This window comes from Merops nubicus, unplaced genomic scaffold, assembly GCF_000691845.1.
Source record: "Merops nubicus isolate BGI_N331 unplaced genomic scaffold, ASM69184v1 scaffold7849, whole genome shotgun sequence".
Lineage (NCBI taxonomy): Eukaryota > Metazoa > Chordata > Aves > Coraciiformes > Meropidae > Merops > Merops nubicus.
The window spans coordinates 162,258-189,283 of NW_008630105.1; the positions used below are offsets into that span (position 1 = coordinate 162,258).

At 40.1% G+C, this 27,026-nt stretch overlaps 1 protein-coding gene across 1 annotated transcript in view; it reads left to right on the forward strand.

Annotated features, from left to right (window-relative positions):
• The window catches only part of SIPA1L1 (signal-induced proliferation-associated 1 like 1), a 56,638-nt gene that overhangs the window by 27,140 nt on the left and 2,472 nt on the right, over positions 1-27,026 (forward strand). The window contains exons 7-12 of the mRNA XM_008947159.1: positions 3,006-3,582; positions 4,658-4,932; positions 8,295-8,573; positions 18,544-18,693; positions 23,525-23,649; positions 26,393-26,511. Coding sequence (XP_008945407.1) covers positions 3,006-3,582; positions 4,658-4,932; positions 8,295-8,573; positions 18,544-18,693; positions 23,525-23,649; positions 26,393-26,511 — 1,525 coding nt within the window. The remainder of the gene's footprint in view (positions 1-3,005; positions 3,583-4,657; positions 4,933-8,294; positions 8,574-18,543; positions 18,694-23,524; positions 23,650-26,392; positions 26,512-27,026) is intronic.

Consider the following 27,026-nt stretch of genomic DNA (forward strand, 5'->3'; position numbering starts at 1 on the left):
TTACTATCAATTAAACTTTTTACCTTTGATATATCCTGAACTCTTAATGTATTTTTATTCTTAAATCTTGATTGATCTGTGCAAACTTTTCTAAAGCTTTTTATTGAAAATAAGAAGTGTCAGAGTGATGGATTTGGAGTAGGTATCTTGAAATGAGGTAGACTTAGAGTTAACTTGTTTTTACTGAAATACATGTATTCATTCTATGTGTTTCATTCAGTCAAGTGCTTATTTTAGTGGAAGAGGTAAGACTTTTTTGAAGGAAATATAGTAAAGGTTAAAGGCTTTTCCCTCTCCATAAGTGTTTGGTAAAGCTCACACAGTTCTTCTGTAACTGATGCTGAACTTTGTATATGTATTAAACTCTCTGGGAGGAGGCGTGTTCATGTTGATGCTCATTTCAAGGCAACTTATTGACAGATTCCACTCCTACATAATTGATGTGGACATAGCGTGTTCTTAAACTGAGACATGTGTTTCAGCTCTTACTTAGTACGGAAGCTGATTTTGAAGTAAAGGGAAAGTAGGAGATAAATCCAGAAGGGCTACAGATTCATTTTCCATTTGAATTGGATATTACAAACACAGAGAAAGATCTGCTTTTGGTTATTATTTTAAATATTATGGCTGCATATTTTAAGTTTCTTCATTTTAAAAGGCACGGGAAAGATTTATACTTGTACTGTAACAAATCTAAATATCTCAAGGTTGTATTTTTTGCCTTCAGACTTCTGACTTGCTTTCATTTTTCAAGTGTTCACAATTAAAAGGGCTGGAACCTTCCTGGTTACCATTCGTGAAGAATACTGGAGAATTTCAGCTTTAGTGAAATGCTGAGGGGAAGGGGAGCAGGCAGGAAAAAAAAATGGTCAAAGTGTCAATGTTTATGACTGCCAGAACATCGTATGTTCTGTGTATTGTCTTTTAAGATAAAAATCCTTTATTTTGTTGTCATCTTAGTGCAGACACTTGATTTAAATTTATAGAATTCCATTATGAGAAGTTTTTCTAGGAACCTTTTCCAAGTAGGTTTGACCTCTTTTTCACTGAATTATTTGGAACGGTTTCATAGATTCATAATTCTAGACAAAACAGGAAGCCATATAGCATACAAATATACTGGAACTTATATTAAAAACTACATAAAAGGAATAAAATCATGCACTGGCTTGGCCAGTGATTCTCCCTCCCAACTAAGATAAACAAAATTCAAAAGTTTGGCTTCTCTGTTGGCATCATTCACTTTTTAAAACTTCTTTAGCATATGTTAAAGATTAGATTCTCATCCATGAGATTCATAATACTGAAAACCTAATGAAACAAAATGTCACTGGTAGTTTTTCATTACATGCAGTAATTGTGCTTAGTGCTTAGGTGTCTGTCTCTTAGTAATAAACCTTTCAGAACCACTGGAGATGATCAAGAGTCAGAGGGTTGCATCATGAGCACTGCCTGTTGCTTACTTTTAGACATACTGGCATATATTTGCAGGAAATATGACAGTCAGTGACATCTTTCAATATCACTTGCCAGAAAATGTAACTCTAAAAAATGCTAAACCAACAAAACAACACAAAAAATGGCACCTCACAAATCCAGTAATAAAGGAGTCCTACAGGAAAGATGGGGAAGGTCTTTTTATTGGGGAATGTAGTGATAAGATGAGGGATAACATTTTTAAACAGAAACTGTGAGGGTGGTGAGGCACTGGGGCAGGCTGCCCAGAGAAGCTGTTGGTACCCCATCCCTGGATGTTTTCAAGGCCAGGTTGAATGGGGCTTTAAGCAACCTGGTCTAGTGGCAAGTGTCCTTGCCCATGGCAGGGGGGTTGGAACTAGGTGATCTTCAGGATCCTTTCCAACCCAAACTATTCTGTGATTCAGGTACGTTAGAATACAGTGTGAAAGTAATACCAGCCCATCTTCCAAATGAAACACCACATACATTTCTAGCATATTCAAGTTCCATCCTGGTTTTCTGTATAAAACTCCATTATCATCATATTTTGGCTAAAATTAATTAATGCTTTTTCTCCTCTAGTTACAGATAATGTGCTGTTTGAATTGTTGGAGCATTTCTTGTCACAAAACTATTGAAGTACAGTTGTCAGTCTCTTCTTAGGACAGACTGTGAAGAGGGTGGTGCTGCACTGGAATGGCAAATCTTCAGTGATGCCAAGCAACTCTCATCCACTCTGTATTGAAAGAGAATGGACCAGAGAGCTTGTCAGCATTGCCTGAGGCAATCTTCCTGTCAGTCCATCACTTCTAAAGAAACTAAAAAGAGGAGTTAAAAAAGAAAGCATCTATTTCTAATATATGTCTCCAACCTTCAAAGAAATTTCTTACTACTAATAGTTTTGGAGTCTGCTTCTGTCATTAGTGTGCAATATTAGCTAGTGCAGTTTTTGATCTAGATATCTGAAAGATAATCAGTCGTGGGACGTATATATGCATTCAGTCATTAGAAGATGATTCTCACAGTGAAACTGAGCTTCTGAGATGATTTTATTGTCTTTATCTTTATAACGTGTCCATTTTATCTATATTTTTAGTATTGACCATACATTTCACATGGCTTTCAGATGAGCCTCTCAGCTATAGGTAGCTAAATTGTAGGCTGCTCTTTGTAATTGTCTCAGTTCGAAGTTCTGTTTGTAGGAAAACCAAACAAAATTCAAAACTTCTACATATGAGTGATTACCAAAAAACCATGATTTTGCACTTCATGCTGTCTTTAAGCTGTGGTACTGAGGATGACTCTAAAATATCTAGATGGAAAAATAAGTGGCCTTCTAAGGGGACATATAATCTCCACACTGGCAACAGTAAAATGTAAATATAGTAAAATGTAAAGGTAGATATATATGTAAATTATATTGCTGAGGAAAGGAGAGAAAAATGGGGGATTAATAAGAAAGGAAATGCAGTTTCTGTATTCAGAAAGCTCTGGATCTGCATGCAGTGAAACACTCTGCTTCTTCCTTATTCTTTTATTTCTTCTAGTGTTGCTGTGACAAGATCCAGAGATGTACCATCCTTCGGACCACCTATTCCAAAAGGTGTCACATTTCCTAAATCCAATGTGTTCAGGGACTTCTTACTAGCCAAAGTCATAAATGCAGAGAATGCTGCTCATAAATCAGAGAAGTTTCGTGCGATGGCTACCAGGACACGTCAAGAGTACTTGAAAGACTTGGCAGAGAAGAATGTCACCAACACACCTATTGACCCTTCTGGCAAGTTCCCCTTCATCTCACTCGCTTCAAAAAAGAAAGAAAAGTCCAAGCCTTATCCAGGAGCAGAGATCTATAGTTCTGGTGCTATTGTGTGGAGTGTCCATGCAAAAGACTACAGCAAGGGCATGGAAATAGACTGTCTCCTAGGCATCTCTAATGAGTTTGTAGTGCTCATTGAACAGGACACGAAAAGCGTGGTGTTCAATTGCTCCTGCCGAGATGTGATAGGATGGACCTCAACAGACACAAATATCAAAATATTCTATGAGAGGGGTGAATGTGTTTCTTTGGAGAGCTTCATCAGCAACATCGATGATATCAAAGAGATCGTCAAAAGGCTGGAGGTTAGAATGTGTTCTCTTGTTTGGTTCCCCTTCTTTGCTTTGTCCTCTTACCCCGCCACCAAGTAAGGCTTGAACTTACTTAAATTACCTTCTAATTGTTTATCATGAAATCTGTAAGGACTTTTCCTGCATTTCTTTCTCAAAATCCTATTCCTTTCCCTTTTATCATCTGTTGGCCAACCTCAGCTTGTGTGAGTGAAAAAAAGACTCAAAATATATATTAAAAAAAAAAAAAAGACAGGGCCTTCAGATGCATGAATTGCTTGCACACAATAAATAACAAAGTCTCACCTTATTTCTTTTCCTTGTTTTCCTTGTGTTTCTCTGTTTTATAGGCTTGTTGTATCTTGTTTCAAATGAAGCTGTAATATCTTTGAGACTGACTCATTATGTTGCCAGCAGGGTGCAGTCCCAATCCCTACTGCAACCCCCAGATTCTTTGAATGCATGTGATAAACTAAAAATGCAGTGAATCATGGTATCTGTCTGTAAAACAACTGTCTGTACACGGGTTTTTTATCCAATTAAGTTATGAAAGAATGTGTTATGTTTCACTGTCCTGTAATTTCACAACTGTAACTGTAGTTGACCAGGAAAAAGGGAAAACTAGGCCCTCTTTAGTTGCTTTAGATGGTATTCATGGTGTACATAGCATAGACCCCAGTTTGCTGTGCTTAGTAGCTGCATGCCACCACATTCTGACTGAAAGTCATCTTCCAGTTTGCTGAAACAGCTACAAATATAGAATGATTGTTTGGTTACTAAAGCATAAAAGATAAAGTAGAGATGCTCATGTAACTCCGTGTGTTCTTCTGTTCTGTGCTGCCATGTGTCTTCTAAAATTCCAGTGGTTTCAGTAGAAATATCAAGGCAGAATTTGGGTATCCAGACTCTACTGAAAGTACCAGTTTGAATGACAAGACCCATTTCAGCTCGCTTGTGTACCCATATTCCTTGATTGTGTCCCACCATGCTCTTGAGAATCGGTTGATGGTACAAAACCAGAGCCCTTGAAGCTCTGTGAGCACTGAAGGTCTCCATGTACGTTCAGCCTTGTCTTCACTTCAATTGACAGCTCGTGACCAAGGGCTGTGAGACGGTGGAGATGACGCTGCGCAGGAACGGGCTGGGTCAGCTCGGCTTCCACGTGAACTACGAGGGCATCGTGGCGGACGTGGAGCCCTACGGCTACGCCTGGCAGGCGGGGCTGCGGCAGGGCAGCAGGCTGGTGGAGATCTGCAAGGTGGCCGTAGCCACGCTGAGCCACGAGCAGATGATCGATCTTCTCAGGACGTCCGTGACGGTGAAGGTCGTCATCGTCCCTCCGTACGAGGACTGCACGCCACGCAGGTACGGGAGCGTGGCTGCGCCTGGTCTGAAGGGATGGCTGGATTTGTGGGCTCAGGGGGGAAAGAACCACCATGGAGTAAGGGTTAATCACCAAATCTTGTAGTGTAATGATCCTACAGCACCCAGTATTTTAAGGTGAAAGGGGAGGGAGGAAACGCTTCCTGTAGTCAGACTCTAGGCCCCACAAAATATTCATTGAATCCCACAGTTTTAACATGTGAAGAACCTCATATATCCTTCAGATTCCATGGACTTTAACTTAGAAATCACGCAACTTTTTGTTGATGGTTGTGTGTTTGAGATGCATCAGAATTAATTATACATTTCCCTCCCTGCTTTTCCATTTCTTGGTAGTTTGCAATGTCTGTGGATGTAATTCTTGAAAGAATCATGTAAGTCTAGTCATAGCTTTCTATTCTTCAACTTTCACAAATCAGTAAGGCTATAATTGATGAGAATTTATCAAAGGTGTGGATCTGGCCAGAGAAATTGCTGCAAATTGTAATTCTGCTTTACTCAGTACATCTTGCTGCAGCTCTCTTATTTCCCAGCTGTCTTAAGCCTGAGGCTTGTATCAAGTGTATTACTGCTTTTATAGCTTTAAAATGTTGCTTGATTGGAAATAAGCAGTAATTGGTGCCTTTTTTCTGATTTGGACATGGAGTCCCCCCATTTTTCCTGAACTCACACTAAAGATTTTTAGAGTTTTTACTGCTCCCATCTGAACTCTGCAGCTGTCTGTAGTGTTCAGCCACACCACTAAATATGATTCCCATAGTTCTGACGTGCTGTATTAGTATCTTGCAAATGCTATATGATTAAAATGGAATGATCTTTAATAAAATAAATTTGCCTGCAGGCTACCTCAAGGTTTATGCTTGATTTGCCAAGAAGAAGCAAGTACAGTTATCAAAGTTCAGTTGCAATGTGTTCCTTGCAGTGAGAGACTGAGAGAACGTTTGGGTTTTTTCTGCCATTTTTCAGGCAATATCTTTGTAGGGGTAGATGCTGAATCTTTGTACCCTTAAGGTTGGGGCTGAACTTCAGTGTGTATTTATTACATTTGTATGAAATCGAGTCTCGGAGCAAAAACCTTGTACTTGCATAAAAGAAGAATCTGTTTGTTTTTACTGTGAGCTATATTAACTCCTTTGGTAATTGGTAGCAAAACAGGAGCAGAGAGAAAAAGGACTTCTATTTGTCCTTTAGTTGTCAGTGGAAAATTGAATCCATGTCAGGGATTAAAATGAGCAGTGGCATAAGGTCACTCATGAGGTATTTGGAAAGCTTTTGTACAGTATTTAGCAGCCCGAGCAAATGGAAAGTTCAGCTGCAATCATAGTGAAAGGATTAGAGCAGAAAAATCTGTGTGGAAAGCACAGATCCTATTATTCCTGAACTAAATTAAGTACAACCGAAATCAGGCTTAGCTTTAGCATAGCCAAACCCATAGCAGGAACAGAAATTATGGCACTTTTTGAAATACTGTACTCAGCATCAGTGAGTTTTGTTGTTGTCTTGTAGTGAGCAAATGTTCATGGTGGATTATTGCATAGTTATAAAATTTCATAAACCAACTCTTTTATCCTGCTTGCTATATCCAGAATAATTAAGGTTTAGGAACTGCATCTTGAATTTGTTGCTATCCTACATGTTTTCCTACAGACTTGACTTAAATCTTTGCACAAAGTAATTTCTGGCAATCATTTTCCCAAAATTTGAGTCCTTTCCTTACGTCCTGTGGAGGTCATGTAGTATTTCTGCTACAGTAACTTCTATAGACTGTAACTAAAATGAAGATCTGTTCTGCTTGGTATAGTACATCCATGTGAGAAGCAGTCCCTCTCCTAATAAATTGATTGGCATCAAGTTGGAGAAGGAGCAGGGGTGCAGTTAGATAAGCTGACTTGCCAACAGGCACATGTGCAAGGTCAGAGGCAGATACAAAAATATCTGCAGATACCCTGATTCACAATTCAGTGCCCTACACAGAGGCAAGCCTCATTTGGGTTGTATTGCTATTAAAATATGGTCATTAAAACATTGCTGCTGAACTCATTGAGTGGACTGATGGCTGACCTTGAAGTTAAGGACACAGCAGCAAGAGCAAATTGCGTATTCTTGCTTCTTAAACTGTAATTATCTCGGGAAAAAAAAAAAAAAAACAGAACCACTAAAGTATCATCATTAGGGCAAGAATAGCAGAGACATAAAACATTAAGAGAAAAGAGAAAACAAGGATATTAAGATTTTACTTAGGTTGTGAGTGGACTTTGAAAACAAATCTCGTGCTCATGCCCATCTACCTTGCAGTGGCTCACGTCACACAGTGCCCTGGGAGCTCACACACATGTCCTTTCAGATGAAGCTGAGCTACATGTGCTTCAGAAGCACACCTCGTGCCTTCCAACTGCTGGTTTAATCCGCAGGTCCAGACTAGAGGGTAGGCCAGAGTAAGTCCATAAGGTGTGTATGTTGTGGAGAGCAAGAGCTCAGCACCAACCGGTTCACATTGCCTGCTCCTGTTAGACTGCACACCTTGGCAATGGCAGCACGGCCAGGTGACGAGTTATGGGGTTCACTTTGTGTTTTAGCTGGGAAGAGGTGTTGCTATTTCTCAGCCCTAATGCTGTGGTCACTTAGAGGAAGAGCTAGAAGTAGGAAAAGAAAAAAACACTTAAATTGAAGTATATATGTATTTGTCAAGAGAAATACCAAAGTTGTTCTCATCAAAGCTGAAGGTCTGAAGGTCACATCCACTTTCCAAATCTCTCATTTCAATCGCATGCAGAAGTTTGCCCTGCATTTTATGTGGGCTGCATTAGTGTATGTCCTGCTTTACTCCAGATTTTGTGCTGTCCTGTTCCTGTACCTCCTCAGGAAACAATGGGCATCTTTTGGGCTTGGCATCTAAAATTTTTAGCAAGTGTTTTGTTTTGATAATGTGCAGATTTATCAGCTGAGGTACTCCAAAGCCAGAGATGTTTGGAAATGGAGTGTAATGCATTATTTCATGGGAATCTTGTCTTTTTATGGATGTCTGTGAATCAGAGAGATTTATCTCAAAAAGAACAAGTATTTCAGATCTTACATGTTTGAGTGCAGTTAAGTTCCAAAACCCATGTTGTTAAATTAGAAAAGGGAGAAACCCTTTCTGTAGATTTCTTTTTTTTTTTGCTTTTATAACCTAGTAATCAGATGAAGAGTGTCAAAATTTGTTAAATATATGTTTCTAATAAGTAAAATAATACACTTACAATTTCATAGACTCGATTTGGCTTCTGTCTTCGGATTTGTGTCCTTGTGAACAGAATAGATTTGTTTTGTCTTTTACAGCAGCTTGTTAATTTCTTCTTTTCCAGGAGTTCTTCAGAAAACTACCGTATGCCAGTGATGGAGTACAAGATGAATGAAGGAATGTCGTATGAATTCAAATTTCCTTTCAGAAATAATAACAAATGGCAGCGAAATGCAAGCAAAGGACAGGGACCTCATGTGGCTCAGGTGCCATCCCAAATACAAAGTCCAGTACCATCTAGGATCAGCTCTGGGAAAGGAGAAGGGAAAATGCCACCCCCAGAACGAGCAGCCAACATCCCCCGAAGCATCTCTAGTGATGGGCGCCCGCTGGAGAGCCGGAGGTACGTGTCTCCTGCACAGAGGGCCTTTCAGTGCTCCTCAGAAACTTCTCTGGAAAAAAAACACAATAGATTTATCACAGTATCTGAAGACTGCTTTTAATCTTGGTTTTAATTAGTTAAAAGGCAACTTGAGTATGAGTGAAACATCAGCCAAAAGGAAGTAGATTTCCGGGCATGATTAACAACAAAGTGTTGTATTACAGGATTGTTAGGCCAGGTTTCCCTGCATTGGTTGCTGTTCTAGAACTGCTGTATTGTTACTTAAGTTTTAAATGAGTTACAGTCAGAGTTTTAGATCTAAGTGTTCCTGAACTTCTGCATTTTGAAGAAGTAAATCAAAATTCTAGCTTGTTTGGAGGCTGGCTAGAATCGCCTAAAGCTCCCCAGAGCAGAAATAGCATGTAACAGAGTGTTGAGCAAGAGAATTCTGACAGCACAGAAAGCAAATTTATCTGATTGGAGAGTTCTCAAATTTTTTGGACTAGAGAGGAGATTGCTTTAAGTTTGAATTTCTCCAGGGTGGCTTGGGGCTTTTTGTTGCTTTATTTTTTCAAACAGGAAAGTGTTTGTTATTAAGATAAAAATCTTGGGCACATCCTATCACAGCATTTTCATTCTTTCATGGAAAAAGATGGATTTGATAGTATTCAAATGAACTGTCATTTTTTTTATTATCTATACAAGTCTATCACTGTCTCTATTTATAAAGAGATCTGTTGAGGGAAACAAGCTTGTAGCTTGTATTTTCTTTTTGGACTATTCCTTACCAATATGCTATAGACAGATTCTGATCATGCTTTATTTGCTGAGAACAAATAAAGCACTGGAAATAAGATACACGTTGTAGGAAAAAAGAAGAGAGTTCTAATGAGTTAACTTAAAACATTTTTCACATCCTGAAGAACTGGGGATAAAAAAAAATAAGCCCAAACATTCAAAGTGGTACAGCCAAGACCAAGAAAGTGTCAAGGTGAAACTGGAGCTTCGATGTAGGACATTTTGTTAAGAAATGATAGTAGCTGGCAGAGACTGACTGTCTAATGAAAAAAGTAAGAAAATTATTGCATTATTGCACTCAGGCTGATTAGAGAGTGTCCCCCAGGTTGCAGCTTTCTGTAAGTTCAATACACACTTAAAGCTGCCATCAGCGTGAATTGCACAAGAAAATTTGCAAGCACTAGTAATTTCACAGGCAACCTACGAAGATTGTGAAAAGGCTGCAGAAGCCAGTGAGACACTGGGCTTAGCTTCCTAATGATATATTTGGACCAACATAAAAACTGCATGGCTTGGGCTGTATCTGCCTGTTACAGCTGAGGACAGGCAGAGGCTGAACTGGAAGGAATAGGAGTTGGGGGGGTGGTTTTTTTTCTGCTTTCTCCAGAATCTCACTCTAATTATGGAAGGCATAGTCATACCTGGGCAAAGTTTAAGGCAGTGGCAGAAGACCAGATTCACTTGAGCTGCTGCTTTATTCAGACCCTTCCACCTCTCCATGGTATTAACCAAAGAGTTTTGTCTAGAGTTTCAAGCTGTCTGTTCCACAGCTCGTGCCAAAGGTCTGAACCTTGGCTGCACTGAGAGGTGGGGTATTATTGACTCTGGGGTTTTTGTGCATAAAATCCTATGTGGGCAACATTGCATGCTTAAAGCATCCAAGATTTATCCAGTCACTGGATGCTTCTGGAGGGGGTAATGGCCTGACAAATGTTTGCAAAGTGAAAAGTACACTTCCATATACTCAAGTATTTATTTTCAAAAAGTGAAACTTTGACTTTTCATTTCCTTCACTTTCAAGGCATGTAGCTGGAGTTTTTCTCCTCTAGACAGCCTTTTAAGTATTTCTAAACTATTATTCAGAAAAGGTTCTATTGGATCTTTTAATCCTTAAAAGTACACTGTCAAAGTAGTTTCTCAGTTTGGCTGGGAATTTTTTTGGATGCCTGATAAATGTCTTCTCTCTTATCTTTCTGGTCTGCTAAACATGTTAGTCTTGGCTGGATCAAGTTTAAATATAACAGCAGCTGTGTAAGCTTAGCGTGTTTCCACTTAAAGTAAAGAAATATACATTTTTGTCATTTTAAAAGATTACCAGAGGGGGGCAAAAAAAAAAGGGCAATAAGCTCACTCAAAGACTCATTTGTCTTTTCTCTGCATGATAAAAGAAAGCTTCACTTTTGGGGAAGCTCAGATGCTTCTGTTCTTACTGTGTAAATAAAATCTCTGAAATCAGCAAAGCTGAGATTTTCATAACCCTCTTAACTACCAGCTCCTTTAATTTTTCACCACTAATTTGCCTACTTTCCATAGCATAAAGATCCCCTGTCAGGAGGTGCTGGCATCTGTGCGTGTGTTTCTGGTGCAGGTAGCAGTGATGGTGCTCCACTGTGCTTTGCTCCCTGTGGTTTCTTCTTTGCACAGCCCTTCGTGGGAGAAATGAAGGACGAAGGGTAACCTGGTAATATGGGTACTAGCACCTATACTGATGGTCCCTGTGATCCAGAAAAGGCCCTTTATAACGTGCTCATAAGCATGGCTCCGCTGTATACAGGATGGCTACTTCTATCCCTCTCTCTCTGCAGTATTTATGTTCTACAGGACAATTTTAAGGGATTTTAGAAAAAGCATCTGTCATTATGGCTCATTAGCAAAGCAGTACAGCTATCCTGGATTGCCTAACTTCCAGTAGAGCTTCCCTTTCAAAAAGAAGGCACTGCCTAAGTGTCAGTGGGGCTGGAAACTTATGAAAATCAGCATCAATAAGTAATTTCAGTACTAACTTCTAACTGTGGCCTCAATTCTAATCTCTGGTTGTGGTCTGGATGTCAGTAGCTATCACTTGTGTTTCTGAGGTGCTGAGCTGCAGTTCGGACTTGCTGACATTTGACTGATGTTAACACTGAGTTGTTCTGAGGCTGGAGCTCCTGCCTTTGGATGGCACGTTCCTCACTGGTTGAGCTGGTTGCAGTGACAGCGATGGCAGATCTCCCGTGCTGCTGAGAAACAGCCATCTGCAGTTTGTGATCGATGCTTTAAGGGACGTGGCCGCTGGGAAACCCATAGTAAATTGATCCATGTGGCTCTTTGCTCTGAAGCTGAGATGATTTTTGGAACTAGTGCTGATAGCAGTGGCCCAGGACCACAGAAGGTCGGTACCATCATTAGCCGTAGCTCCAGCAAGTGGGATTTCAAAGAATGAATTGGAGGCACTATAATATTTCTGAGGTGTCAGACCTGACACAGAACTCAGTTTAGTGGTAATATCAGCAATAAATCCACTCTAGAAGAAACCCTGGTAGATTTGAGGAATTTAATTTAAACTAAAGCAGTTTAACAGACAGGCGTTTCCCTCTGAGTGCAAAGTGCTCTCAGAGTACAGGTGTAGCTCTTGGTGAATTACTTACTAGTGATATGTAACTGATGATCACTTTATAGAGCTGGAGTCTCTGAACATGCATCCTGAGTGAAAGAAATTTATTTTTTACTCTTGTTGATATTTTCACCTTAGTCTATTTAACTGTGTTGAAAGTAAATAAATGCTAAATTACCAGTTGTGAGAACAGGGGGATTTCACTACACAGCATCTTGCCTCCCTGGGGAGACTGCTGCTGTACGTGGGAGAACCTTGCTTCACAGTCCCCGTCCCTGGAGGTGTTCAGGGCCAGGTTGGATGAGGCCTTGAGCAACCTGGTCTAGTTGGGAGATGTCCCTGCCCATGGCAGGGAGCTTGGATTAGATGATCTCTAGGGTCCCCTCCACCTTAAGCCATTCTGTGACTCTCAGAAGGTGAATGGATGCCCAGTCCTTTGTGTAACCCACAGAAATACTTAAAGTTCCCTTTATTGGATTAGCTTCGTGTATCATAGAATCATTTAGGTTGGAAGAGACCTTTAAGCTCATGGAGGCCAATTGTTAACCCAGCACTGACAAGTCAACCACTAAACCATGTCCCTCGCACCACATCTACATGTCTTTTGCATCTCTCCGGGAATGGGGACTCCACCACTTCCCTGGGCAGCCTTTTCTAGGGTTTTTCAACCCATTCTGTGAAGAAATTTTTCCTAATGTCCAACCTAAACCTTCCCTTGCACAAATTTGAGGCCCAGCTCTCACTAGCTTATACTTAAATTCTCCCTGTTCTCCTAGTATCCTGGGTCCTTGAGTGTATTCATGATTGATTGATTTGTAGGCAGGAGAAATAACCCCAAACTTTATAAATGTTAAATCTCTAATGTTACTGCAACATTAAGATTGAAAAGTCCAATAATATAAATGCAATAATTTCCAAGTTACGGCTTCTTTCACAACATTAATTAGTCCACAGGGGACACTGTATAGCCTATAACACAGAATAAATACCAGAGTGGTACATGAAGGAGAACAATAAGCCATGTATATGTGAAGTGTGCCAGAGCTAATGCTATTGGAGAAGATGTCATTTTAGAGCTTTTTTTTCTCCTAATTTTCAGATTTTATGTTACACACTTGGTTCCCAAACCTTATTAAGAAAAAAATGTGCAAGGAAAGGAGATGAGAGAGTGTTAGATGATAAACTCCTCTTAATTAATTTACTCTTAATTACCATAAACTGGAAGCAGTCTTAACTAAAACTTGATTCAGCAAACCATTTGAAAAGTGTGAAAACCAGTGAGCAAAGCATGCTGGTGGAGATGTGCACTTCAGTACTGTTCTAGATAAAACCTCAAGGCCCTAACGAGAACATTTCTGAGCACAGTCAATATTTCAAACCAAATGGAAAAATTGAATTCTGGCATGACTGAGTCAAGCACTGGCTGTAAAATTCCCCAGTATGGAAGTATTAGAACAATATTCATTAAGACTAATTTGAAGTCTTGCTGAGGACTTTGGAGCAGAGTCTTGTCCTAGACCTTCATACTTCTTTGAACGATGCCAGTGTGTAGTCAGTGGCAGTAACTGTGACAGTTTATAGGTTAATTCTTGCAGCTAGATTCTAGTTTAAACTGGTTCCCCGTTTATATAAAAATCCTAATCTGATGCTGCTTAGCTTGGATCAGTGACGTTTTTCCAAATACAGACAAGCAAATGTCTGTGCTCATCTTGCCACTTGTCAAGTGAGCATTGTAGCACACAGGGTTTGAGGATTTATTATTTCAAAGTTTTCATATCGTTGTTCAATTTAAAACATGTACTTATATGAGGTTATATATTAAGCATTTCCTACCAGCACCAGGACCTAGAGCTGGATGTAGCAGTGGAAAATGGAAGGTTTGATGATCCACGTGGCTGTATGGCCAAACTCTTGTGTTCCAGAAACATCTGAGAAGGGCTGTGCTGTGTGATGTCAGGAGCTGATCTCTTGTTTGACAGGGGCCATCAACAGGGACCCAGGGAAGAGTGTAAGAAAAGCTCACAAGTATAAGGGACCACATAAAATTCCACCTCAACATTAGGAAAAACTTCTTTCCTTTGAGGGTGACAGAGCACTGGAACAAGCTCACCCAGACAGGTTGTGGAGTCTCCTTCTCTGGAGACTTTCAAACCTGCCTGGACACGTTCCTTTGCAGTCTGCTTGAGGTGAACCTGCTTTAGCAGGGTGGTTGGATTAGGTGATCTCCAGAGGTTCTTCCAGCCCCTACCCGTCTTTGATTCTGTGAGGACTCCTTACTGGGTCCAACAGCCTCCTGGCTGTTTGATGTTGAAGGTTGCCTGGAGCCAGATGCACCTGTACCTCTGTGTTTAGGAGCTGTTGATGGTATCTTTTCATCCAGAGCCCTGCTAATTGGTCTCTTGAGGATTCTAGCTCTCCTACTTATTCTTTTATCATGAGGGGTAATGAATAATCATTGTTTGCTTGATGCAATACAGTTCACGTCTGCACGGACTGAAGCAGGTACGATAAAATTCTCTATAATCTGTGGAGCCATGTGGCCTCTTCCCTCTGTGGTCATCCAGAAGCCATTCTGTACCTCTGGTTGTCCCATTGCCTGCCTCTAAGTCTTTTCTTGTCACAGTACATGTTTTCTGAAATGCTCTGATCAAACTGGATGCAATATAGTTCACGTCTGCACGGATTGAAGCAGGTATAAAATTCTCTATAATCTGTGGAGCCATGTGGCCTCTTCCCTCTGTGGTCATCCAGAAGCCATTCTGTACCTCTGGTTGTCCCATTGCCTGCCTCTAAGTCTTTTCTTGTCACAGTACATGTTTTCTGAAATGCTCTGATCAAACTGAAGAAAAATGTTCAGGAGGGTGTGGAGCGTGGTGTGAAGAGGTACAACACGACAGCATAGCTGTGTTTTCTGTTTCGTTCACTACCCCTTCCCCAAAACTGCTGGTGGTTTTCTCCTTTTTGAACTGTTTGGTGTCCTCTTTAACACATGAGCATTGGGTCAGTGCTTTCAGAGAACTGTCACATCGTGTTGTATTATTGGGATTAAAAAATCAAACATGTGGAAGGTAAGCATGCCAGAATTAAGATTTGCTGTGCAGTTTTATTCAGAACTCTTGTGTAACTGTATTTTCTGACACTTCCTTTGATTAAACTATGAGAATTTAACAGAGGACATCTGCCTCATTCAGTTCACACAGTGGATGCAGCTCATTAAAGAAGAGCTATTTAATATTTTATTTTCCTCTTCATTACCCCATCCCTTATTTACTGGATGTCATTCAAATCCTGCTGTAAAGATACAATTACTAATTCCCCTCTAAGCTTTACAGTGGCGCCCATTACTATAGTTTTTGAATGCTTCATGGGTATTAATTAAACTTAATTTTCCAAACTCTTGTGTGAGAAGAGATGGCTTTGGCCCTCTTCAGATGAAGAACAAAGGTAGAGAGAGAAATTATGTTCTAATCATTTGCCATATCTTATTTTAGGGCATCTCATATGTGGAAGTGTGCCCAGCATTGTTAATATTTTATAAATTCAAATTATAGCTTCAGCTGCTTTGGTAAGTTTTCAGCTCAGAAGTAAATCAGGCCTTGGAATCAAATAAGGCCTTTGAGAAACTTGCAATTAGTGACAATGAATGAAAAATTTTCTTCAGCAAATATGCCAGTGGTCATGCTGGAGTGCTGCAGCAAGCACAGGCTGAGAATTCAGTTTGCCAAGTCAGCACTGAAATGCCTTGACTGACAAAGGCCATCTTTTCCTTGCTGCCAGCCTGCACCTCCTTCACTTCCTGGATTCTGTAGGAGAAGTTCTAGCACAAAATAAGATTGCATGGAGCAGAGGTCCTGAGAGAGAAGGTGCCTGTGTGTGCTCCTACAGACTGCCTTCAGCCATGGGCACAAAACGTGCTAGGCTGACATTTTTCTTATGATGTAGATATTACATACATAATACATTACATACATATATATGCATACTAAAGACGTGGGGAAAATTAGAGCTAATGACATGCAAAATTAATTTATGAAGACCAAGGTGGATGCTTTCGATGTCTGTGTTGTTATACTAAACAGAACAAGCGTGCACCCACCCCACTCACTGCCTTCACAAAAGGTGTTTTCCTCGCCATATGTGGCAAGACTCAACCAGCCCTTTCAGGAGCTAGATCTGTGAGAACTACACCAGGCATGATAGAATCCCAGTCCAACTGACTGCAAGGTAATTGTATCTGTTTAATGCAGTGGACGCTTGGCCTATTTTTAAATTCAGTTATGGGACTCATGCACTTAACCGTTTTGGAATTTCTTCTTAATGCTGCCTTTTGAAATAGGCAGTAGCTTGATTTTATTTGGGTTTTAATTATAAATAAAAGGCAAGCACAGAATGTCTTAACTATAGGAGCATACCACTAATACAATACTCCTTTTGTCTGAGGAAGTGCCTTTAATCCATCGATTTCAAAGCAGCTCAAAAAGTCAATTCAAACAAATTTACTCTAAAGGTCTTTTCTTATACATTTTACATAAAATGAAACTTCTTTCACTATTGATGTTTTCTAATGCTATTGTGAAATGTCCCAACAAAATGTATTGCTGCTTTAAAGAACAGGATGTCCTACCTGACTAGTTGTTCGTTGCTGTTGTTCAGGCCACGTTTCTAATACAGTTTTGTTTGCCCTTGAGGTCTTTCATCTTTGTAAATGAGTTATAACTCCATGACGTAGTTCTGAAATCTTGACATGTCTTCGGAACAGTGCTGTCACTTCTTGGTAAGGCATAGAAACTAAGAAGGCATAGCTGGATCTGAAGTGAAAATGTAAGCATTTTCCAACAGGAAATCATTTTACAGAAATTAGTTGTGAAGTAATTAGTTACCTTGCCATAAATCCTAATTTAGTATTGGGGAAAAAAGCTTTTAAATTGTGTGTTGCTCTGGAATCATAACTGAATTTAAATGTATGTGCCTATATAGATGAGTTAATGTTATTTAAAGCACGTATTTTTGTTGGCTGAACTGTTATTTTTTTTCTCTTTATAAGAGTGCCACCGGGAAAAATTAACTGCTTGGCTCATGACTCCCCAAGTTTCCAACTCTTGAGCCATGTTCTTTGCAATCAAATGTTTCAGAATTGTTGCTTCATAAATGTGAGATAAGTTAAAGTCCTTGCAGTAGACTAGAAAGGCATTTCTGGATTTGGAATGGTACTTGTGATGGTCAGGTATTAATAATTCCTTTCTTGGCTGGGGAAAAAGAGTTACTATCAGTCACATGCACTTTATGAAATTCCAGATGATCAAGAAATTTGGTCCAGTCCTGCTGCTCTTGCCATTTTAAGATTTTGTCCTTATTCTACTTTTTTGCAAAGTATTGATGGGCTCAAATGCACATTTGCTATAAAATTATATACACACACTCTCTTTGGATACATGGACACCTACATATATAATTTTAATCAGTGAAATGGTTTTTTTTTCATTTTCAAAAGAGTTTTTGAACTTTATAAGTTCGCACAGTGTTGTGGTGAGAGCTGATTCAAGTCTGCCACTCCTGTGCAGATGCAGATTATGTGACTAGGCTAAGATCTTGTAAATCCCCTGACCCAAGTTGTGTACTGAGGCAACTATCTGTGTGTTTCACTGCAGTCAGTGTGCATTTTTAAACGGTAACAGTTAAAGGGCTATTTAATTTGTGTAAGTTACTGTATTTTTGCAAGTTAAAAGGAGTAAAGCTTTGCACTCACACTAGGATTTTGATGTTTGTGGATGGTGTCATTGAAACTCCACTTAAATCACTGCAGAATTTCTGAATGGCTTCAGTCACCACTGGGTAGAACAAAGAACTAGCTAGCAGCAATGAATTTGGTTGGGGTTTGAGAAGCAAAATACACAAAGGAGGAAACAGTCTAAAAAAAGCCTTCAGTTACAGAACAGGATATACAAGCTGGGCAGTATGAGCCTGCTGCTTCCAGCCATTCTGCCCAGGTGCATGTGTTGCAATTCTAGCCCTTTTATTTGCTGTATGTTTATTCTGACAAGGCTTCATATGACTCACGTCTGTATTTTCAAACAGCATTCTGGTACATTGGAGTATTAGAATGTTAAGTTTTTAGGGGGAATTTTAAGGTGTTTTGAAATAAGATTACATTTTATTTTTTTTAGTCCTTGTGATCTAATGTGGACAGTGTGGCATTAATGTGGTTTAATGTGATTGATTTAGTGGCATAGAGATAAGTCTGATACTCTTGGAAGAGTTTGTAGAGACAGCTCACTACACTTAGTTTAAATTGCAGGCAAGAATTTGTTTGGAGAATTAGAAATACTTTTTTTCTGGTTTCGGGTGAGAAATACAGAGCTTTATTATTCCTAACAAGCAACCTGTGAAAACAAATCAGGACTTCAGAAACTGGGCTGTTTTCCTGGTGTGTACTGGGATTTTCCTCCCACACTTGCCTCTCTTCATGTATTCCCTCGCATTTTCCATGGCTTGCAGTAGGTGAATAAGGGGAGAATGGCTGATCCCTGAGCAGACTCCCTCTCTGCTGTCCCCGTGGTGCCCCCCTGGTGCTGATCCCAGTGGCTGCTTTCCCCTGAACAGGTTGTCTCCCGGCTCCGACGTCTACGTCACGGTCTCCTCCATCGCCTTGGCGAGGTCGCAGCAGTGCCGCAATTCTCCAAGCAACTTGTCCTCCTCAAGTGAGACTGGCTCTGCTGGGGGCACGTACAGACAGAAATCTATGCCTGAAGGGTAGGCACCAGCCTTTTTTCATGTTCTTTTTTAGGCACGTGTTTTACGTTCTGTTTGTTGTCATGTGTGTTGAACTAAAGGAGCACTTACACAGCCTCCTGTCAGCTGGTGTTTACACACATTGAAAAAAAGTCAAATATCACTGGCATGCTTCCTGAAAAACTCAGTTCTGTAAATCTCTTGCTTCCCCCTTTGTGGCCTAACTTCTTTATCTTATCCTGGCCTATCCCTGCTCAGGTTACTGTACAAAGAGACCTTTACGTATTTAAAACTCTTTGTTAAAGGTGCTGGTTTTATGTTGCAGATTGCTTCATTTCACAGGTTCAGATTCAAAAATAAAATAAGTAATAAGTTCAGGGCTTCGCAGTCTGTGTTAATCATTGAAGGGAGGTAGTGTGGAGTGCAACTGAGACTTCAGATGTGCAGGCACAGAAGTGTTAACTAATCCACAGCTAGCATCTTTTTCACATATTCACAGTCATCCTGGTTTAAGGTGTTCTCTTCCAACTTTCCAGAAATCTTCAAACTCAGAAGTGTTCCAGTGTCAATGTAAGGGGCAATGTGCAGAGGAAGAAATTTAAGTCTGTATCATTTTCAGAGAGCACTGAAAGGAGCAATAAATCAAGCATCTCCAAGTAGGGAAAAAAAATAATTGGCACCAGGAGAGCTGTCTACCACATTCCAAATTACTTCCTATAGAGAAGATAAAGGGGCAGAACTGCTGATAGTTTGCACTGCAGACCTTGCCTCTGAAGTCTTGAGTGCGTTAGGGGTCGTTATGTGTAATTTATTCTGGTTTGGGTCTTTCATGAAGTAGAAGTATCTTCCCTATTTTTAAAAGTTATATTAATAGTAAGATTAAATACTGTTGTCAGGAACTGCTTAGCACAAGGCACCATCTTTTGCCTCTTTGGGTGCCTGTAAGAAGACACTGCTCTGTGTCAGTCCAGAGAATGCTGTTTCCAGCATGTGTTTGAACAAGTGCTGCTTCTTACTCCAGAGCACTGAAGATTTGTCCTCCCTGTCCTTCTTGAAGCTCAGTTTGAGGTTTTCTGAAGAGGCCATCTCTTCTCTGCTATACACCTTCACGAGGGCTTTGATTCATGAGACTTATCGGGCCTGTTCAGGTCATTATTTAAATATGTGACCAAGTCCTACTGACACTAGGAGATTTGCTCTAAACCCATTAGCCTTTGCTGTAAGGAAGCTAAAAAGAAATGTGTCCAGAGCTCTGCAGCTGGGAAAAGCATTTAACCTCTTTATGCACTGCATACTTCCTGGCTCATCCATGCCAGAAGCACTTAGGAGTTGCCATGAATTCTGAAGAGCAGCTTGTGCTCCCAGTATCTTGTCTGCTCTTTTTCAACTACGTCATTTGCTCTCCAAAAAAAGGTATTCCTGCCATATGTCCTTAGCCCATCACAACCATAAGGGCTTGAGTAGGAAAGGATTTTCAGACACGCTGGGGTTTTGGTTTGGGTTGGCCTCAGAGCACACGAGCACCCATCCCAAGCCTTTTCCATCTTTTAAGTTAATTATACACATATGTTCACTACAGCATTCTTTGAGCATCTTGCAAGTTCAGCAAAGAGGTGTGTCCTGGAAGCCTTGCATATATAGTCTTTCTGGTTTTGAAGTTTTAATTCGGTGCAAGGAAGCACTGTTTAAATGTATAATGAAGGAAGTAATTAGTACATGAACTTATTGGATGCATCCTTATTGGATGCTTTTTTAAAACAGAAAAAACACTTACTAAACTCTAATTATTTGACTATTATGTTCTATTCTTACAGAGAAAGCACTTTGCCTCCCATACTGTCCTTGTACGCACAGATCATGTTTACTCAGGACTTTTCAAACGTTTTCTACCAGGCTAAAAGGAAAGCATGAAAAATGTAATCATGAAGGAAACTTTCCCTTGCCTCAACAAGGAAATTCATGTCTGTCACATTACTAAAAATCATTGCAGTTTCTTGTGCATCTTCTGTTCAGATTCATCTGAGAGATGGGACTCAGGGCAGCTGTGTAGTGGTGTTTGATGTGCAGGGTAGAGCTGGGCAGTGATGTTGTTAAAGTAGTGGAGTGAAATTGTAGCACTCTGTTGCTGAGGTGTTGGAGAGAAGGATGGCTTGGAGTAGGGGCTGAGGGAGCACCCTGTCCTGAAGGTAAGCTTCCTGAGGGGAGGCTACAGTGTGCTCTGGGTGAGCCAGGCCCTGACATTTCCCACTGCAGGATGTCTCAACTGCATCATTTGTGTAGACGTTTCTTTCTTGTTGCGTGACAGGACAGATTTGGAAAGTTTGTGAAACTTTAAATGGCTGGAAGCACAGGTGTGAGTCCAACCTCTGTCAGGCAAGGGTGAGAGCAGCAACTGCTGCCTCTTCCAGATTGTTGGTCCGCATCCTAAGCTGGGTATAGGCAAAAACCTCACTGCCTCCAAGAACTGGTCCAGACTGGTTTTGTTGTATATCTGTGTGTTTCATGTAGTTACCCTGTCTATACCTGGAGGTACGTACGTGCAATGAGTGATTATAGAATGTAAAAATGAGATTCAAAAGTACTGAAAGATACTGTGATGTAAATATAAAGCATATATATAAACAGTTTCACAGTTCTTTTAATCCAGATTGATTTCTCCTTTGAGTTTTTTTGGGTTCATTCCTACATATGCTAGTAGTGTGTATATTTAAGCATCACAGAATATAGCACTGCTTGCATTTATTATTCCTGCTTTCAAATAGCCCACTTCATGTAAAAAAGGCAATCTAAAGACATTTCTTGCTGATCAATTAGTAGAGCAGTGATTTTAATGACATAAAATCAGAAATTTGTGGGTTTGTGTATCTGTAATCTTGAAAAAAAGATCCCACATCATAAAATATGCCAAATGCAAAATTGGCTGCTTCTATACATATGAACATTATGGGGTTTAGATAAGAAGACAACATATAGAAAGTAGAATATTGATGCGGGACACATCACTTTCACCAAGTTTTCTCGGAGTTTTGGGTTTTTCTTTTAGGAATCAACTTCTGGTGTTTTATCATGAGAAGATACTCTTCCGAAACTAGTTCACAGTCTTAAATGTTTGAAAATTACCTCAGATCAGTGTTTAAAGAATTAATCAGCTTTTGAAAATGCTGTAGTTAGACTTTTTATGCATCTGTTGAATTGGTTATTATGCTTAATTTAGGTATCTGATTAACTGAAATCCTAACTAGTCTGTGTGAATAGAAAAGGAAAAGCACTACTCACTTTTTGCCATTTCAATTTAAATTATTTGTATTCAGAAGGCAGATATATCTGCATTTTCTTTACTTTTTTAATTCATCAAACCAATATTGACTAGACCAGGGAGCAGTGAGTGGAAGGGAAGTTAAGGTCATGTTTGGGTAAAAAGTAGAAGCCCCAAGTTTTAAAAAGTGGCATTTTGGAGCTGTGCTGGATGTACAGGTGTGTTCCAGCTGCTTGTCTTTAAGGATGGGAGTGGAATTTTGTTGTTCTGAGTCACATGATGTTTCTTTGGTGATTCATTTGAGTTAACAAATGCATAAGCTTTCAGATGGGGTAACCACACTGAGCTCGTTCTCACAGTTGGACAGATCTATTTTACACTGGAGGTTGTGTGTGGCAGTCTTTAGATAGAGTGAGTAGAAAGCACAGTGTGGGTATTTTGTTGCCTGTGATCATGTTAGACACTTAGAGCTGGAGAAACTCCTTGATATATAGAGAATATATCAGCTTGTCATAATTCTTTTGGGTGTACACTGTGCACATTGAGTTCTGGGAAATTTTTTTCCTTCATCGTATATCTGCTTAAAAAAAAAACACATCAAAAATGCATTATTCTTTACGAATTCTGAATGGCTGAATTCGACTATAATTCTTATAGACTTAGAAGTGATTTAGAGGTAATACAGAATTAGAGATGTAATTCTTCCAGGCTATTAGGCATGTAGAGTTTGGTATGGCACAGAGGCACTGTGTGTCTCCTCTTGTCATTAGACTGTTCTCCTTGAGTTTGCTGTATGTTTATTGAGCTTTCTGAAATCCATACAACTAATCTATCAGGATTTACAAAGTCCATTGAACTCAGTTTTCCTTCTGCTCTGTATGCTTTCTTCTACAGCAGTAGCTATACATATCTCGCTGCTTTCCTACAGCTGTATTTAGTTTACATTAGTCCACTCACTCTATTTTATGAACAGATAATTTGTAGAAATTATAACCCCCTCGTTTTGGGACTCCATAACCAATACAGTCAACTTTATAAAAGTGGCTGAATTCATGGGATTGTCCCAACAAACTTTCTGATGCTTACATTAACTAGCTCGAGGTAGTGCTTTCCTACATAAAAGGATCCATCCTTGATATCTTTTCTTGGTGAAAACATCTCGTTTCCCTTTGTGGCTTTTATCCAGCCTGTCAAGTTTTACTCATTGTGGTCACTTTTCTGTAACCGTGTCACTGGTCAGTCATTTTTCTGTGTAAACATCTATGTAAATGAAAACTAATAATTTTATTTCTGGATGTTTTTATCTGTTTTTTTCTAATCGTGTGAGTGGTAACCAGATGTTCTTGATCAAAGATGCTCAATAATTTAATGTGTACTGTGATCTTATGCATTAAAGGTGCTAAATGGGTCCTGAGAGCAGCCATAAAAATTAAATGGAAAAGCATTATAAATCCCTCGAGCAGTTGTGCTGTGCATTGCTCTGCCCTGTTGTTTGACACCGGCTGCTTAAAAGCGCTCTTTCCCCCTCTTTTTAAATGTGAGATTTATGCATCTTTACAATGATTGTCTGCTTTGTGTTTTGGGGTGCTGCCACAGGTTTGGGATCAGCCGTAGGTCCCCTGCTTCCATCGACAGGCAGAACACGCAGTCGGAGGCGGGCGGCAGCGGCAAGTCCACGCCCAGCTGGCAGAGGAGCGAGGATAGTCTGGCCGACCAGATGGGTGGGTAATGAATCCTGTGCAGCCTGCCAGTGGTGCTAGCCACAAGGTGACTTTGGCAGTACCTCTCCGTGCAGAGAGAACCCTCTTAAGTAAGCACTGTGTTTTCAGTGTCTTTGCAAGGTAACATTGTTCATCAGGGTGAATAATTGGCTCTGGAGCACGCCCTGGCTTCTGCAGTCTGTTTCCTTGAGGCCTGTGGGTATCACCTGAGGAAGAACTAATTTCAGTTCTTCATTTGATTGTGGGATTAAATCTGCCTTAATGCTCTTACCTTGAAACACTCTGTCCTTTTAGAAGCGATTGGGTAGACACACTTCTTAATTTGTCTTGCTGTTGAGGACTTGCTTGACCTTATCTGCACTCCCGAGCGGCTTGGCTTAGTTTAATTTTTGCTTACTTTGTCTAAAGTGCATGTGGTGCTCGCTTTGAAACAATGCTATATAAATGCAGATTGATTGTTTGATCATTGAAGCTATAAAAATACCGTGTGCAAAATGGAAAAAATGCAATTAAAGTTTAAATAGTGAAGTAAATCTATAGCTGGGTAATCACCTTGCACTGGTGTACACATCTTTCATTGCACTTGGCAATTAAGCTGTCAGCCGAGGGAACATATTAACTACATAAACCAGCTGGGTGATGAGAATTTGCTTTGTTAAACCTTCATTTGAAGTCTTTGCACCTTTTGCTACAGCTATGGCTTGAGTGGATACCAATGAGATTGACACCAGTGGAAATGTCTCTTCTAAACACAGCACTGATCCAATGTGATCAATATTGCTAGATTGTTTTTTTTCCTAACTTTGTTAGCATAGCCTGAACAATTCCATACTTCTCCTATTGCACATACCACACTGCAGGTATATTGCAATGTGATTTACTGCATCACAGCTTTTGCTCTGTGTAAATGGGCAACTGTTGAACACAGAAAAAGGTTCAGTGAGACCAGGAGGAGTTTAAGGCAAATGTCAACCTCAGGTTCTGAAGATGTACTTTGCTCACGTACTTTCACAACTTCAGTGAGCTGTGCCTTGTTACTGAGCCATCTGTCAGTCCCTCCCTCACAGCTCCCCCCATACTTCTCACTAAAAAGCTGTGATTATACTCATCTGCAGTTCTCATTTTGACAGAAGGATTTTTAATTGCCTGTGTTTTGATACTGCGTGATGGTGACGACTCCTGTAAAACTCCTCTTTTGCTCAGCATTACTTTTGCAGGCCAACAGTTGGGTGCTGGTGCTGGCACTGAGTGGAGCTGCCAGCAAGTTCTCCTCTGCAGCGTCAGGTGTCACCATATTAGCAAAATTAATAAATAAGGCCAAAAAGAACAGGAAAAATTGCATGGTGGAAGAGGTGGTTCTGACATTTGGCAAAGGCTGAGAAATGCATACTGGCATCATCCCTGCATTTTTTCTCTTTTATGTTGTCCTGCATTCATACACTTGCAGTTGGAAGCTGCATCTCTGACTGGAGACTTTATTGCCAGTCTGGTGGATCTAGCTGAAAGTTTGGTTCGATGACAGCTAGGCACATTTCCATTTGGGATAATCTGTCTCAAGGTAAATAAGGCATTAGGTGAAGTGAATCCACAAACTCCTTCCTGGCTCATTCTTACCTGCAGAAGAGCTGTGTTATTTGTGCCCCAGCACTTCAGGGAGAACTGTTCACATTTTTAACGTTTTTTTATTTTAATATTTAACACAAAACCTTTTAAATCTCTTTTTTTAAAAGGTAATAATGCCACAGATCAAGATGAGCAAACTGTAGCTGTGTTGGGCAAAGCCCTTCTAATTACCATGAGTATTCTTAAGTACTTGATCTTCATAAGCACATACTGGACTTAAAATCAACATTTTTTAGAAGTGCAGAATATTGCATAACCCCAGGAGAGAAGATATATGTAAAAAGGCACAGCTGAGAGAGCTTCCCTTAAAATACTGACCTTGAGCTCTGAGAAGGCAATTACCTGCACGATGGGCTATGTCTGAACACCCTCTAGACCTCCATAGCTACCATCTGAGGGAGAAAAAAAAAAATTAATTGGCAAAAAGCACTCCTGTGAGTGTCCATGTGAGACAAGTGATTTCAATTCTGCCCACTTTTGTCAAGTTTAGCATAGTAAGGTCTCCTTCTCTACGTGTATGCAGTTTCCACATTTACAGCCAGCAATTTTTAAGGGAATATTGTGATTTGTACAGATATTTTGCTATCTCTTAATTTAAAAAATGTTTATTTAACTAACCTTAACTCTGACAAGAAATCTGTGTAGTAGGTGTAATGGAGAAAATGTCTTCATTTAAGAGATCACTGTAGACTTTTGCTGTTGTCCTGCCTTGTGTAGAATACAGTTGAAGGAAATGTAGATCTGGAGGTATTTTAATCTCTTGTCCACAAGCAACATACATATAGAGGTACAATTTCAGTAGGCTGTGGAAATTAATGTTCTGATATTTCAGTGCTCTAATAGAGTGCTGTTGGGCAATGGGAGCATGATACTGCTCAGGTTGTTCCAACAAAAGCCAGGATGGTGGCTGCTGGTTTTTCATGGAGCCCTAGTGATTTACACCAGGCAGGAATGGACTTACTGTGTTTTATCCCAATGGAATGGATTTCGTATTAAGTCTGCAAAGTTTTTTGGCTAATGGTAGTATTGGCAAAACTGCATCTTATCACTAAGTTGCCCATTTTCTCAGCCTGTTGCACTGCAAACACTCCTCAGAAGGTCGTTGTGTGCTGTGTTGCAGAACCAACCTGCCACCTCCCAGCAGTGTCCAAGGTGCTGCCGTCCTTCAGAGAAAGCCCCAGTGGAAGACTGATGAGACAGGATCCTGTGGTTCACTTGTCTCCAAATAAGCAGGGTCATGTAAGTTACCCCCAAAAAGGAATTATTGTATGTTTTGCTTTTCCTCCACAAGCTCTCAGTACCAAAAGTGTTGTTCAAAGTTCTGTTTAGAGCGTCAGTTAAAGAAACAAATCCTCCAGCCCTTTTCCCTCCTAGAACATGGAGGAAGCAGTTGAGCAGACTTGTTGTTTTCTGAATCCTACAGAAGAGAAGCACAGCCTGCTGAAATATTTATCAGTTAATAAAGTTTTGTTTCCAGTCGAACAGCAGCTTCTTGTCTGTTGTCTTCTGATAAGTAGAGGATTTGTGGCAGTTTCCAAAGCTATTCCTGGGTTTCATGTGTGTGACTTAAAGTTTACTAATATGTTTTATAATGCAACACTCAGCTGGTTCTTTGCAACAGAATAATAATCTTCTTCTGGGTTTGGTTTTTTTCCCCATTTTGCTCCTGTGGTGTAACTGTTACTTCCTTTCCATAACCTGCCTTGCACACTGTTGGAAGACTTTGTCTAAAAGGTCTTCTGGAATCCTGCTGA